This window comes from Phocoena sinus, chromosome X (assembly GCF_008692025.1).
Source record: "Phocoena sinus isolate mPhoSin1 chromosome X, mPhoSin1.pri, whole genome shotgun sequence".
NCBI lineage: Eukaryota > Metazoa > Chordata > Mammalia > Artiodactyla > Phocoenidae > Phocoena > Phocoena sinus.
Window position 1 is genome coordinate 64,264,704 of NC_045784.1, and position 12,695 is coordinate 64,277,398.

The 12,695-nt window shown below is 39.3% G+C and overlaps 1 protein-coding gene across 1 annotated transcript; it reads right to left on the minus strand.

The window, feature by feature from the left end:
• Positions 1–5,634: 5,634 nt before the first annotated feature.
• NEXMIF (neurite extension and migration factor) lies at positions 5,635–11,535 on the minus strand. Its single transcript, XM_032620615.1, has 3 exons — positions 11,435–11,535; positions 6,363–10,737; positions 5,635–5,765 (listed from the first exon to the last, which is right to left on the minus strand). The coding sequence occupies exons 1-3, from the start codon at positions 11,511–11,513 to the stop codon at positions 5,672–5,674; spliced, it is 4,548 nt and encodes a 1,515-aa protein (XP_032476506.1). The 5' UTR covers positions 11,514–11,535; the 3' UTR covers positions 5,635–5,671.
• Between the last annotated feature and the right edge of the window lie 1,160 nt (positions 11,536–12,695).

Here is a 12,695-nt window from a genome sequence, read left to right on the forward strand (position 1 = left end):
ATGGCTGGTTTCTGTTACATATGATTCTAAAGCAGTATTTTAAACTTTTCTTTTTTATTTATTCCATAAACAATAACAAAACTCAGCTAGGTAACATTATGACAGTTTCACCATACACTCAATCACAAATATTTAAAACCTTTGCAACAAGAACAACAAAACCAGAGGTGTTACAAGAATAATTTACAAGAAAATCTATAAAACAGCAAGAAGCTCACAAGTGTTCATTTTCTTTTGCACAAGATCACTACACTCTTCCACAACATGTTTTGTGTTACAAAATTCCCAACAAAAGTGTATTTTTTCTTTGTATTGTGGTTTCTAAAACCAGAAACTTTGAAGTAAATATCCTTTTATTAGCACCTAGTGGTGCAGAAAAAGGAAAATTCTCACATACAGACACTTCACAGCACTTTTCTAAGAAAAATATACACTTACAAAATATGTTACAAATTGGCACACTTAAAAATATACAAGATTTTGTAGGCGTCTTAAGAGTGATCCTTAAGCTTTATTCAATTGACTCTACAGATTATTTATAAAGCTTAACTCTAAAAGAAAAAGGCAAATAATTTCCTAACATTTTAAAGTTGCAGTGTCATATGTCAAACAGAAACTTAGGTTACATTCATAAAAAGGACCTCTAACACTTTTATTTTAAATTTTCTTAAATGCTTAAGGGGCTTGGGAAAGGAGAAAAAATGGAGATAATCATTTTATTTAGCACCATAAATCAGTAACTTACTAAAGAGGTGCATTCAGTTTTATGAAAATTAAATTAAGGTCTAGTACATTCAAAACTCTAGGCAGCAAACTCTAGTCAGTGCTACAGGTATCCCAGTAGAGCATCTCAAGCTTTCTACCCTCCTTCACTGGGAGTCAAAAACAAAAGGCCTCTTCTAGTTTTCATTCTAAGCCTTTTCTTTTGTGTTGTAAAACTAGACATCTCTCAAGGAGGCAAAATGATTTAAATATCTCCTTTCTTCTCTTTGAAGGGGATGTCTTTCTAAGACTCAGAAACCACTGAGCCAGCTAGATGCATAGACATCCTTTCCATCTCATGTTGATGAGTGTTTCTTTAGCATCTATTTACTCAGATACCAATTTTAAAGCCTCATTCACACCTTAAACTTTGTATTAACTCTCTGTTTTACATTGTCCTTCTCCAATGTTTTACCTCTTAGTTATTATTCTGAAACCAAGAGTACATCTCAAGTATCATGTAGCTGCAATAGGAGCTCTGCTTCATGACTGTAGCTACTGTTTAATGCTCTGAGTGAAAAATGTGCCTTAAAGGGTAGCCTGAGTACTGCTATCAAAATAATACAATGCTGGCTGAGGACCCTCAAGCTGATGACAGTGTTTCCCAAGTTAAACAGTCCACCTAAAATCTTTTCTCTCTTATTTGGGTCCTTGAGAAACATTTACAAAATCCCAGGCCTACACTGTGTTGACAAGATCCCTATTTGTTACTAAAAATATTTGATTTTGGTACTAAATCTTCCAAACATAATGATGGGCTTAGTGAATTTTATGATTAGAAAATGAATTTCATATTAGTGTTATTTCATAAAAAGGACATACTCCTGTAGTGATGGTTAGTCACTTAAAAAATCTCTAAATGAAAACAAAAACTCCTTAAATTAGATAATTTCTCAATAATACAGGAGAAAACATATACTTTTAGTTCTAGGAATAGTTAGGACTAGCTAGTGCTCCATTCTCTTCAGCGCAGAAACTTAGCTCTCTGTAATTCTTGGAACTGTTCTGGGAGCATCTGTAAATTGAAGATGTGGCAGATCTGCATTAGACTGATTCAGCTTGGTAAGAGCAAGCTTGGTTAAGAGGTCCTTGGATATGGTTTTTCTCCTGTAGGCAGTAAATGCTAATTAGAACTCACTAAAATGGAAATTCACTACAACTGCAGAACCTCACATAACAGGACAAAGGATGCTAGCCAGAGTTGTTTATAGCTTGTGAGCATCCTTTATGCTTCTCTCTCTTTTATACACACTTACCCCCCCCTCCCTATCCCACCTGCACACATACAGATGCTTCCCAGCAAGAAAAAAGGTCAGAGAAGGTGAAAGTTGTCACAAAGCCCACCTAGCACCAAGGACTTCAGGGAGATGGCTAAAGAAGTGATGGTCAAGGTAGTGCTGGAAGTTTGAAAACATTTAGGAAAAGGTAAGGCCTTAACACATAATTGCACAAAGTAACAAGTCAGAAGAGAAAGCAGGGAGGAAGCAGCATGTGAAGAAGCTGGTATATGAGACACTGGAGAGGCCACTGGTTCAAGCCAGTTGTCACAGACCAAACATAACGCCCAAAGTCTCGAAGAACCTTGGTCAAGGCCACTGTTTCAGCACCCTGCTCCACATAGTCCAGCAACTAACCAGGGCAGAAAGGGATCAGATCTATTCTTATAGATCTTCAAGGAAAAGAAGTTTCCAATTTTCCTTAGTCATGCAATATAATTCTGCATGTGTGTGTGCATGTGTGTGTTCACATTTAAAATTAGATTTGAAAGTAGCCAAGGCAATTAAAAGTAATTAAGAGTGAGAAGGTTTCCCTCTGAACTTCTGGAAGAAAGTAGCCTGGCTAAGGTTCTTATAGTCTGACACTTTGGGGAGGTGGAATATAAGATTATAAAAGAAGAAAAATTCTAAGATCAAGAATTGAAATTAAGTAAGGAGAATACGGGAGAATACCATTCCCAGGAAAGTAAGATTAAATGGGATTCTTTTGGGGAGGAATTCATAGGAAGCAGCTTCTCAGAGAGCAGAGGTTAGAAGGGAGTGGCAATCAGGGATTTCAGACCAAGGAAAATTCCATATAGCTGACTTGAGATATCAACGATAGGGCAAAACACTACTTTTCTATCACTGGTCCTCACTCCACTAAGGCAGCTGGTTGAATAAGGGATCTACAAAAAGTCAGGCCTACTATGTTGTTACAGGAAGAAAATGAATTGTGAGAGCAGAGACAGGACTAACAAAGCCCTAAAAACTGAAGCACTCAGAACATAATGTACTGAGAGGGATATTAAGTACAATTAAGAGAATAATCATCTTCTGCCTTATCCTGTTGCTCATTTCTCAAACTCAGCTTCCTGTTACATTTTGGTACAAAATGATCGGTTACAAATCACTAATTTAATCTTAAAAACATATAATGCACTGTAGGCCAAGAAAAAAGGTACTTTAAAATGGCAATTCTCTTTGGAGAAAGGGATGAACCATGTCCTAGAATTGGCTCCTAATGGGCTCCATAGGAGCAACTGAAAGAGTATCCATTCCAAAGGACTCATGATAGCAAGTTCTGACAAGGAAATTGTTTATTTCCAACAGTTTCAGGCTGTCCTTCTACCCCACCTCACCCCATTCTCCAAAGCTGAACTGATACTGAGAAAAACTGGTACAACTTCTCCCATATTTATTTTTATAAAACACATTGTACTCATGGAACATTTTCTTTATTCCTTATTTGACTGCCACCTTTTGATTACATATAGAGCACTCCATTCCTGTAAGCTAACAGGTGACTTTGAGATCTGGAGTCTTGGGGATCACAGTACAGGCAGAGTTGGTTATTCCAAATTAAATTCAGCTGCAAAACAGAAAAATTAAAACAAAAACAAAACAAAGACCAGTTCCTAGGAACCAGCCACAGCATTTAGTAAAAACAGCTAGCTATCAGAGTGGAGAAATAGAAGAAAATGTTCCAGTTTGATTATTTTCCCTTTTGGATGGCTGCTGTAGAGCAGGAGACATGTTGCACCTGGTGCCTTTCCATTAAGTAATTTTCCAGGACTCACCACACACAAAGCCTAGGAATAGGCCTGAAGCAGCCTCATGAAATGCTCTTCACTCACTTGTCCCCACAGACATACACAATCACACCATCAAGAACACAGGCTTGTTCATTTTACTACCTAGCAGTAAGTAGTAGAGCTGGCTGGTAAAAGGAATCATGGACTGGGAAGTATGTATACTTATATATATGACAGGCTTCCTTCCATTTCTCTCTGACTACTTTCAAATGTTGCTTCTCTGTTTGTGAATATATTTAGGTGGCAATGACTAGGTAGGTTCATATTTTGCTTAAATTTTTCCTTTTGAAACATCTTCCCTTTTTTTAAAATTCCCTTTTCCCCCACCCACTTATTCTCCACCCTCCCACCCGCAGCCTATATATTCACAAGTTAATAGGTTAGTAACAATATTAGTAAGAATAGTAAGAGTAACAACAACAACAACCAACAATATTAATAATATGAATCCCCTATATCTCTATAGCACTTTACGATCTACAAAGCGCTTTCACGTCCATTATCTCATCTGTGCCATAATGCAACAGTCATCAGACACACAGGCCTTCAACTGTGCAAGGAAAATAGACCAAATGTTAGAAGTCAAGTGGTGAATAAAGGGGAAGAAAAAGCTAGTCGTGAGGGATGCTGAAGCTGTGAAATTTTTTAAAAAGGGAAAGGGCTTGAATAAAAAAATGTGATTTCAAAAATTTATATTAAAGATTGGGAATTAAGTTTAGTGTGTGGCATCAAATAATAGTTATGCTCAGACTAAGTATATATGGCCCCAATTAGTTGTTATCACAAATTGTTCAGCTTATCGAATGTGATTCATAGGTGTCAAACTGAGATGCCTTAACATTTTCTTTAAATGACATTGGCATTGCAAGATTAAACACTTAACACTAAAGCCATGATATGAGTGCACTTTTGACAAAACTGGAATAAAACATTTAGGAAACTACTTAAATAAAAGCAATCTATGTACTTCATTTATCTTAGTGTTAATTTTATAGCTATTTTATAATTTATCTCAGACTATTATAAAATATATAAAACTGAGATATAAAGTATCAGCAATATAACTTTGCACTTTAAATAATTTTCAGCTACAGATTTTGCTTTTAGAAAACAAACTTTAAAGCAGCTGTTTTGTTTCCTTGTAAAAGTTTCTGTAAATGCATATACTTGGGTCCCTGATGGACTTAGCTGTTGTGACTTCCAGACTTTTCCAACACTTTAACCCTTATACAATGGAACAAACAAACCTTTATTGTGCCTTGTTTAATGGTTCATGTTTCCACACAGGACAGCAGAATTTAAATTTTTAAAATAATGTATGTATGCTTATAGATATATATATTTTAAAACTTAGTTAATGAGCTTTAAACTGTGGGGTGAATCTGTGAGATGAGGTAAGGAAATTTGGCACATTTCAAACAGTATCCTTTAAGTTTTGGTAAATTGTGTAACACAACATATTTTTCCACTGTGATCTACAGGTGCTATCCACATAAGTGGGGGTGGTTAATAGCAAGAATCACTGGAATGTTTCTAGTAAATTAACAGGGACAAGCTCCCCAAATACTCACAACCAAATGTTGATATAGAAGTAAAAATATATACAATACAGTCACTTTTTTGTAGTTTGGCACAATGTTTTACTTCCTTTCCCCTTGGGTAAACAGTGCATAAACTACTTTGTGCAACTGTATGACTTCTAAAGTCTTTTACATAGAACATCAGATTAAAGTTTGCTTCCAAAGACTTATTCCCACACTTTAAAATTCTTTTCTTTAAGCACTTACATGTCAACATACATACCACAAGGCATATTTTGAAAGAAATAAAACACAAACATCAAATGTCTTTCTGGAAAATGGGAGTCTCTTCTTCAAACACAGGTAAAACCCAAAATGCTGTTTCTGCTTTTAGGAGATTGTAGTCGGAATCCCTGCAGAAAAACCAAACAATTTATGCCATCTTAGTTAGCTTTAGTGTATGTCCCACAAAGGGATCATACAATCTAAATTTGTTTACATCATACTAGATGCCGTACGATGCAGAAAAAGATACAAATAGCAGGGGCCACTAGAAAGCACTCCTAATTGCCAAATGATGAGACTTTGTTTTCCAAATTATGCTCTTTTTGCTTAAATGATCTTGGCATTTTTGTCTATATAACTTTTAAATTCTGTTATTCAAAAATTTTCTCACTGCAAAGTCCTTCCCTTCCCCAAGTCATTCAAGAGCATATTTTAGTTGTATTTTCTCAGTAAGTAAAAACTAATGCTGACTAGCAGAAAAAGTAACCTTGTCAGAATTTATCCCTAGTCAAGCCACTACAAAATTGCCCAATCTTTTGTGTGGCTTAGAGGTATAGGGATTTTCATGCACTTTTTTTCTTTTCGTTTTAATTTGAAAAAGAAGGGAATGGGACAGTTTCTTTCATGCAAACTGCTTTCAAGAGGGAAAAAAATAAGGGACTGCGGGCTTAGCAGAGTAGGAAAGCTAAGGGTGCCTCGTCTCAGCCATTTTGATGCAGTATTACCTCAGTTTTTCAAAAGAAGCTGTCCCAGCCTCATCCTTGTGGACCTGTTCTCGCTCCATACGCTTTCCCTTACACTTCTCATCTCTCAGGGCCTTGGAGCTGGTTTTGTGACGATATAACTTTTTGTGTGTCGGTCCATTATTGCCTAAAGTGCTCAGGTTATTATACTTTTTATCAAAGAAGGCAGAGCGAGAGTCCTCGTTATAACCAGACATGCTTGCACGACCAGGATCACCTATCGCTGCTTTCCCATTGCTTTTACTCACACCCTTGATGGACCTGTGATTCTTAGTGGCTCCTGGAGAGCCACTGTTGGCCTTTTTCTTAGATTCCTGTGGTGTCCCAGCCAATATTTTGAGTGTTTTTAATTTTAGACTATTGGATTCAGGGGAGTAGAATATATTGGGGTCTCCATGGTGCTCCATGGGTTCGCAAAGGGGCTCTATGGAGGCCATCATGAATCTCTGCACATCTGCCATACCAGAGGCAATGTTGGACAAGATATAAGAAGGCTCCTGAAATTCCCGTTGATCATCATCCAGAAGGTTGTTGGTGTTGGTGCCCATGCTCATGTCACTCCAGCCTGGGCTGCTCTCCTTCCCCAAAGACCAATCTCCAGAAAGTCCCTTCTGACTTGGCATCTTCATAGAGGCCACAGGGACACTATGCTGGATACATTCAGCCAAAGTCTTCCCTGTGGAGGATATGCTGTTGACTTGGCCTCCTCCACGACCGATGCCAATTTGCATTTTCTCTCCATTGACTGCAGCCATGAATTTCCCTTTCTTTGTTGACTTAGGGACCTGGCGGGAGGTTTTGCCAGGTGGTTTTTCAATCCCTTTGTTGTTGGCTTTGGGGTTTTTTTTCCTGTTGTTTTTCTGAGAAGAGCTTTGGTTCGTAGCCCCACTCTTGTTGGGTGAACTTTTCTTTCTTGATTTTGACACCTTGTTGTTGGTACTCATTTGACCAGATGGATCATTAAACGCTGATAAGCAAGGGGCTTTTTGGAGCAGGCTGACAGAATCCTCATCATTGAACATATGGAATTGAAACTGATGGTTATTTAAAGTAAATCCATCATCCACTTGGACCTGCCGTGAAAGGGTACTGCAGTCCCATTTGATTTTTTCCATATTGCCCAGTATTCCTGGGACACCCTCTTGGAACACCTTTAGTGTTCCTAGTGTCTTGATACTCTCACATCTGGTAATCTGAGGGGAAAGACTGGGGGTGTCAGGTGGGGACATCTCTGAGAGGGAAGAGTGGCGGAATTTGTCAGGAGTGAAGTTGGAGATATCCAGGAGGTCAGTGGACTCCTTTAGTGGTGCTATTTCATCAATGCTCTGCTGGATCACCAGCTTGGGGCTGCAATGGGCCAGGAAGTCATCCGTGATATCATCATCACCATCCTTTTCACAAGACTTCAAGCTTAAGGAGCAATAATTGCTTGAGTTGATAGAGAGTGGGGCCATGGAATCAAAGCTAAAGAGCCGCCCATCATCCATATTCACTGGACCCTGCTGGAAAGGAAAGCAGATCTCTCCATTATTAAAGTGACATAATTGATAAGAGTCATCAGATGAGAGCTGGGTGTCTTGCACAGATGCATACAGGACCTTGTTGCAACTACTGCCACCGCTGTTGAGGCAGATTGGATTGTATGTTGTAGCTGTGAGGTTATTTTCCATGGAAACTACTTGGGAGACTCCAAATTCACATGATTGGTTTGGAGCTATCTCCCTTGAGACTGCAGCCATGAATTCCTGGGAGCCAGAAGTAGGTTTGTTGGGCCACACATTTCCATAGTTGCTTGATTCCATTTTGAAGTTTTGGGATGATTGAAGCAGCTCAGACTCAGAAGGCGAGGAAAGCACACAGTCCTGGGCAGGCTGGAGAGGTACAAATGATTTTTCTGTTTGAGTGAGGCTGACTTCATTTTGCTCTGGAGAATGCTGAGTAAAGTATGAAATGCCAGTATTATTTGACAAGTCAGAAGCATCTAACAATGTCTGCAAATACCCTCCAGGGATAACAGGTATATTGTTGGCAACATGAGCAGATGATAGAGGCATTTCAGAAGAGCAAGTGGTTGGTAGGAAAGTAGAATTCTTAGCAACCTTTGTCTCATGAAATTCAGATAGATGTGAACCGTTTGAGGTCCCAGGAATAGCTTCATTCTTTGAATTAGCCTTGGAAGATTGGTCTCCCAAAAGAGGGGTCATTTGAACAACTGGCTTGCTTTCTTGCCCAGCTTTGATTTTCTTGGATTTTAACCTGGCTTCACTTTTAAATTTGATTTTGTTGAGCACTTTCCTCTCTGGCCCCTTAAATTGTGCATCTTGGGCTTTGACTTTCACTGAGTCAGGGCCTGTGATGTCATTTAAATGTGATCCATTTGCACAGCCGGGGGCAGCCAGAGGTGCTGACTTCAGTGTACCTTTCAGGCCTCCATCTTCTTTACGACTACTAGCTTGCCTCTCATCATTGCAGAATGAAACCTGCTTACCACTTGCTGAAGTTTCCATGGATGGGATTCTTTGAATCCTGTGCCTGTTGCTAAGTTTAGATTTTCGTTTGCGAGCAGGTGGCAGGAATGACACCTCAAAGCTACCTGGTTCAAAGCTTTGCTTTTGGCATAAGGGTGTTTTGTTGGAGTCTGAATTGCTGTTTCTCTGCTTTTTCTTCTTTTGCCAGAAGCCCTTCAAGGGGGCCAGCTTGGAATATTTGTTGAGCTGCGTCTCACTCAAATTCACTGTTGTCTCACTGGCATCCACCCTACCCAACTTCACCAGCATGTTCTTCTCACCTTTAAAACGATTAATGATGATATATTTGATAATAACAGGGGGCTCCTTACGAGTTACTTTTCTTCTCTTTTTGGGACACCATTCATCATCATCTTCCTCTTTACAACCACCTGGCAGCCATTCCTTCCTCTCATTTACCTTTTCACCCTCTAGTGAGTCAACATCATATAGATAATCTTCACTATACCTGACTTTTCTCTTGGCTCGTAGCCCATAATTCTGCTGGGAGGAGGAGCTGCCAGAATTAGTGTCCCGAGCCATATAGCGGCTACAGTCCTTGATCTCCCCCATGGCATCATAAGAGACCTCAATGAAGGAACTGTCATCACTAAAATTCCCTGATGCCTCCAAGGAATTGGCAAGATGGCCTTGCTTTGGATTCTTAAATTGCCCTACTTCAGGTCCACTGCATGGTTTATTTAAGGCAGATTTTTCTCCATTATCCTTTGCATCTTTTTTCTCTACACCTTTGTCTTCCTGGCCTTCTTCTTTGCCTTTCTTCTTGTCCAAGATTTTATCTTCCTCCCCCCAGATAATGCTCACATCAGGGACCTTGAATTGGGAAAGATCACTGCTCTGCTTCAGGGCTCCACTCTTAGACTCCCGCTTGGGGCAGGTAGTGAAGACACTGGGAAAAAAGTTGAATTGGGCATCCTCCTGCATCAAAAGGGTGGTTTTGTCTCGAACGTTGTCCTGGAAGGATTCATATCGAATTTTCAGGGAGCAGACATCACTGCCCAGTGTTGACTCATCATCATCGAACATGTAGTTATCCACATCTTCTTCAGAGAACAGGTTGACAGACAGCTCATTCTTGGAACAGAGGTCAAGAAGTTCAATCTTACTCTCACTAATAAAAGTCTCAAAGTAACCCCAATCCTGATTGGAATTTGCCAGCAAAGCCTCTTCCGTATTGCACTTATCTAATAGTAATGCCTCATAATAACTTTTCTGAGCTGGGTCCTCCAAGTCAATGTCAGGTTTCTCGGCTTCTCGTCTATCTCCTGCCCTTGATTTGTGCAGTGGGAAGCCTAGGAGCTGGTCTGAGAGAAGCTGCTCTCCATATTTCATGTTTTCTCCAGCATTAATACACTGAATCCCTATATCAGAGACTGCACAAGTTTCATAATCTCTATTTAGATCACTGACTTTTAGACTGATCCCTGGCTCAGGATCTACTGCATCCTTGGATTCCATGAAGCAGCCCAAGCAAGTCCGGCTTGGCTGCATGAGGCACTCCCCATTCAAAGCTGACATGCCTGCAGGCTCCATTATGGCAAATGGAGCTTTCTCACACTCATTGGGCAGTGACCATGTGTTCAGGCCTTTTGAAATACCAGATGTAAGGGAGATGGCATTCACAGAAGCACTATTAGCAGCATGCTCAGGTGCTTCAATCAGGCCCAAAGGAGAGGGAGGGCTCTGCATACAGGGCTTCTTAGAGGGCAGAGGCAGGAGACCTCTGGGATACATCAGGTTCTCTTTTTGAGACACCAGTATAGGCTGGATTGGTGTAGCAGCATCTAGAGCTGCAAATGACTTCATTGCCACATCCTGGTCCTCTGAATCTAGAGAAAAGGGGAAAAATGACAGAAATAAAGTTAAAGGTATTAGACCAGACTCATTAACTCTCTTTCCCTTGATCAGTTTCTGGTACTTGATCTTATGATATAAAATCTAAGCTTCAGCTTCTCTAACTTTAGAAGTATAAACTACAGAGTTAAAGAACAACCTTGATTCTATATTGAACATTCATGCGAGTGAAAAATAATATTTTTTAGGTTCAGCTTTTTCTTCAGACACACATGGCACTCTCCTCAGAAATGAGGAAAAAATTGGATTGCTTGATCAACTGGAAAGTCAAATCTTTCAGGGTGGGAAAATGCTGAGATGGGATATATTCATGGTTTTGAACTATGAGGCATAGTCCTATCCTTCAGACCTCACCTATGTTTTGGAAGCTCCTACTGAGTCTAAACATTCCAAACTTCACATCAGAGCATATTTCTAATTCACCAGGAATTTAGAGGAACTTAAGTATCCATTTGATAGAGATGATTTGGGAGAGCAAAGGGGTTGGATTTGATACCTCTTAGAGACCCTTCTAGTCCAGTTAGAGATCTGGTGGAATAAAGTTTAGGATTAACTCCTATCTCAGAGGCATCCTAGACTTAACTTGTCCCAGCTCTGTGGATACCGAAAATCTATAGTACTAACAAAGGACTACTGGGAGAGATATTACATACCACAATTAAATTCCCTTACCATTTTCCTTGACCCCATTAATCATAGTGTTTTCTCCATTGGCTGAGGCAACAACAGCCTTATCTTGTTGGTTATCCATGAATGGAACCTCTTATTGTTTCATTCCAAGTCCAAATGCTGTCCAACCTGCACATTTCAAATACATAATATCAGTCATCAAATTTTCTTCTCTGTTTTAAGCTCATTTCAGCTAGAGAGGTTTTAAAATGTTCACTGGAATTTACCTATTTCCAGACTGGCTTCATAGCCACTATTGTTTTTGTTTCATATTTTATACCTACTATATAAGTCAATTTGGAAACTCACACTTCATTCACACATTCTAGATCCTTCTGTCTCCTCTAGGCTACCATACCATTCAAAACTGAAATCTGAGGAAGCAGGCAAACTTACATCTTCTTCCAGATAGTAATACATTTAACCTAATCATGGTCATCCAATTAGGAAGGACGCAAAGTAGAGCCCAGACTAACCTGAGACAAGGGGTGTGTACATGTGGAGATTGGCTTTATTTCTGTTTGTCTCATCTCTAATTCAGATGATCATAAGCTCTTAACAAAACAAGCCAATTCATATATACACACATATACATCACATTCATATTTTCTCTGTGCTTAAAATTTGACTGCTAAGTATGAAAGAGGTAGAGAATTCCTTCCATGATTTCTTGGCTTTCATGACCTGAGCTCTGGTTTTGACAAATATTTCTCCAAGCCCACAGCAGGATTTTTAAATGTGACTACAAAGAAGATCTGGAATTTCTGAAAATGTCCCAGCATTATCTGGTATTTTTAGTGTATAGAACACATATCTATAGCCCCTCATGTCTTGCCCACCTACTTGGAGGGTAGGTATATGCAAAATGATATGAGGCACAGCCACTCAAGGTGGAGGTCTCTACCATGTGCCACTACAGCATCTATACATCTCTATTTATTCCAAACCCCCTTTCTCTAGACCTTTTCCTCAGCCAAGGATCCACCCCTTTATTAAAAAGCATAGACTACTTTACTGATGGCCAAGCAGCTATTATAAAAATCTCAACTGTATATTCACTTACTCTAAAACATGCAAATACTATAAAAGGTAGGTCCAGCATTGCGGGAATAAGACAGTTTTAAATGATTCAATCTTTAAACCCTAAAGCCTATCTGGGCCTATTTCCTTATCTGTAAAATAAGAAGTCTGTATTAGGCAATCACTCAGTGTTTTAAAAGTTAGATGATCTTGGGTTCCCCTAATATTTATATATCATAATTGC

Bases quoted from the DNA above. Each gene is read 5' to 3' on its own strand.
- NEXMIF (XM_032620615.1), bottom strand. From the start codon at position 11,513: ATGGATAACCAACAAGATAAGGCTGTTGTTGCCTCAGCCAATGGAGAA. The intron at 10,738-11,434 runs GTAAGGGAATTT...CCTTTTCTCTAG, and splicing joins TAATGGGGTCAAGGAAAATG to ATTCAGAGGACCAGGATGTG. The intron at 5,766-6,362 runs GTAATACTGCAT...GTTTTTCTGCAG, and splicing joins GCTTCTTTTGAAAAACTGAG to GGATTCCGACTACAATCTCC.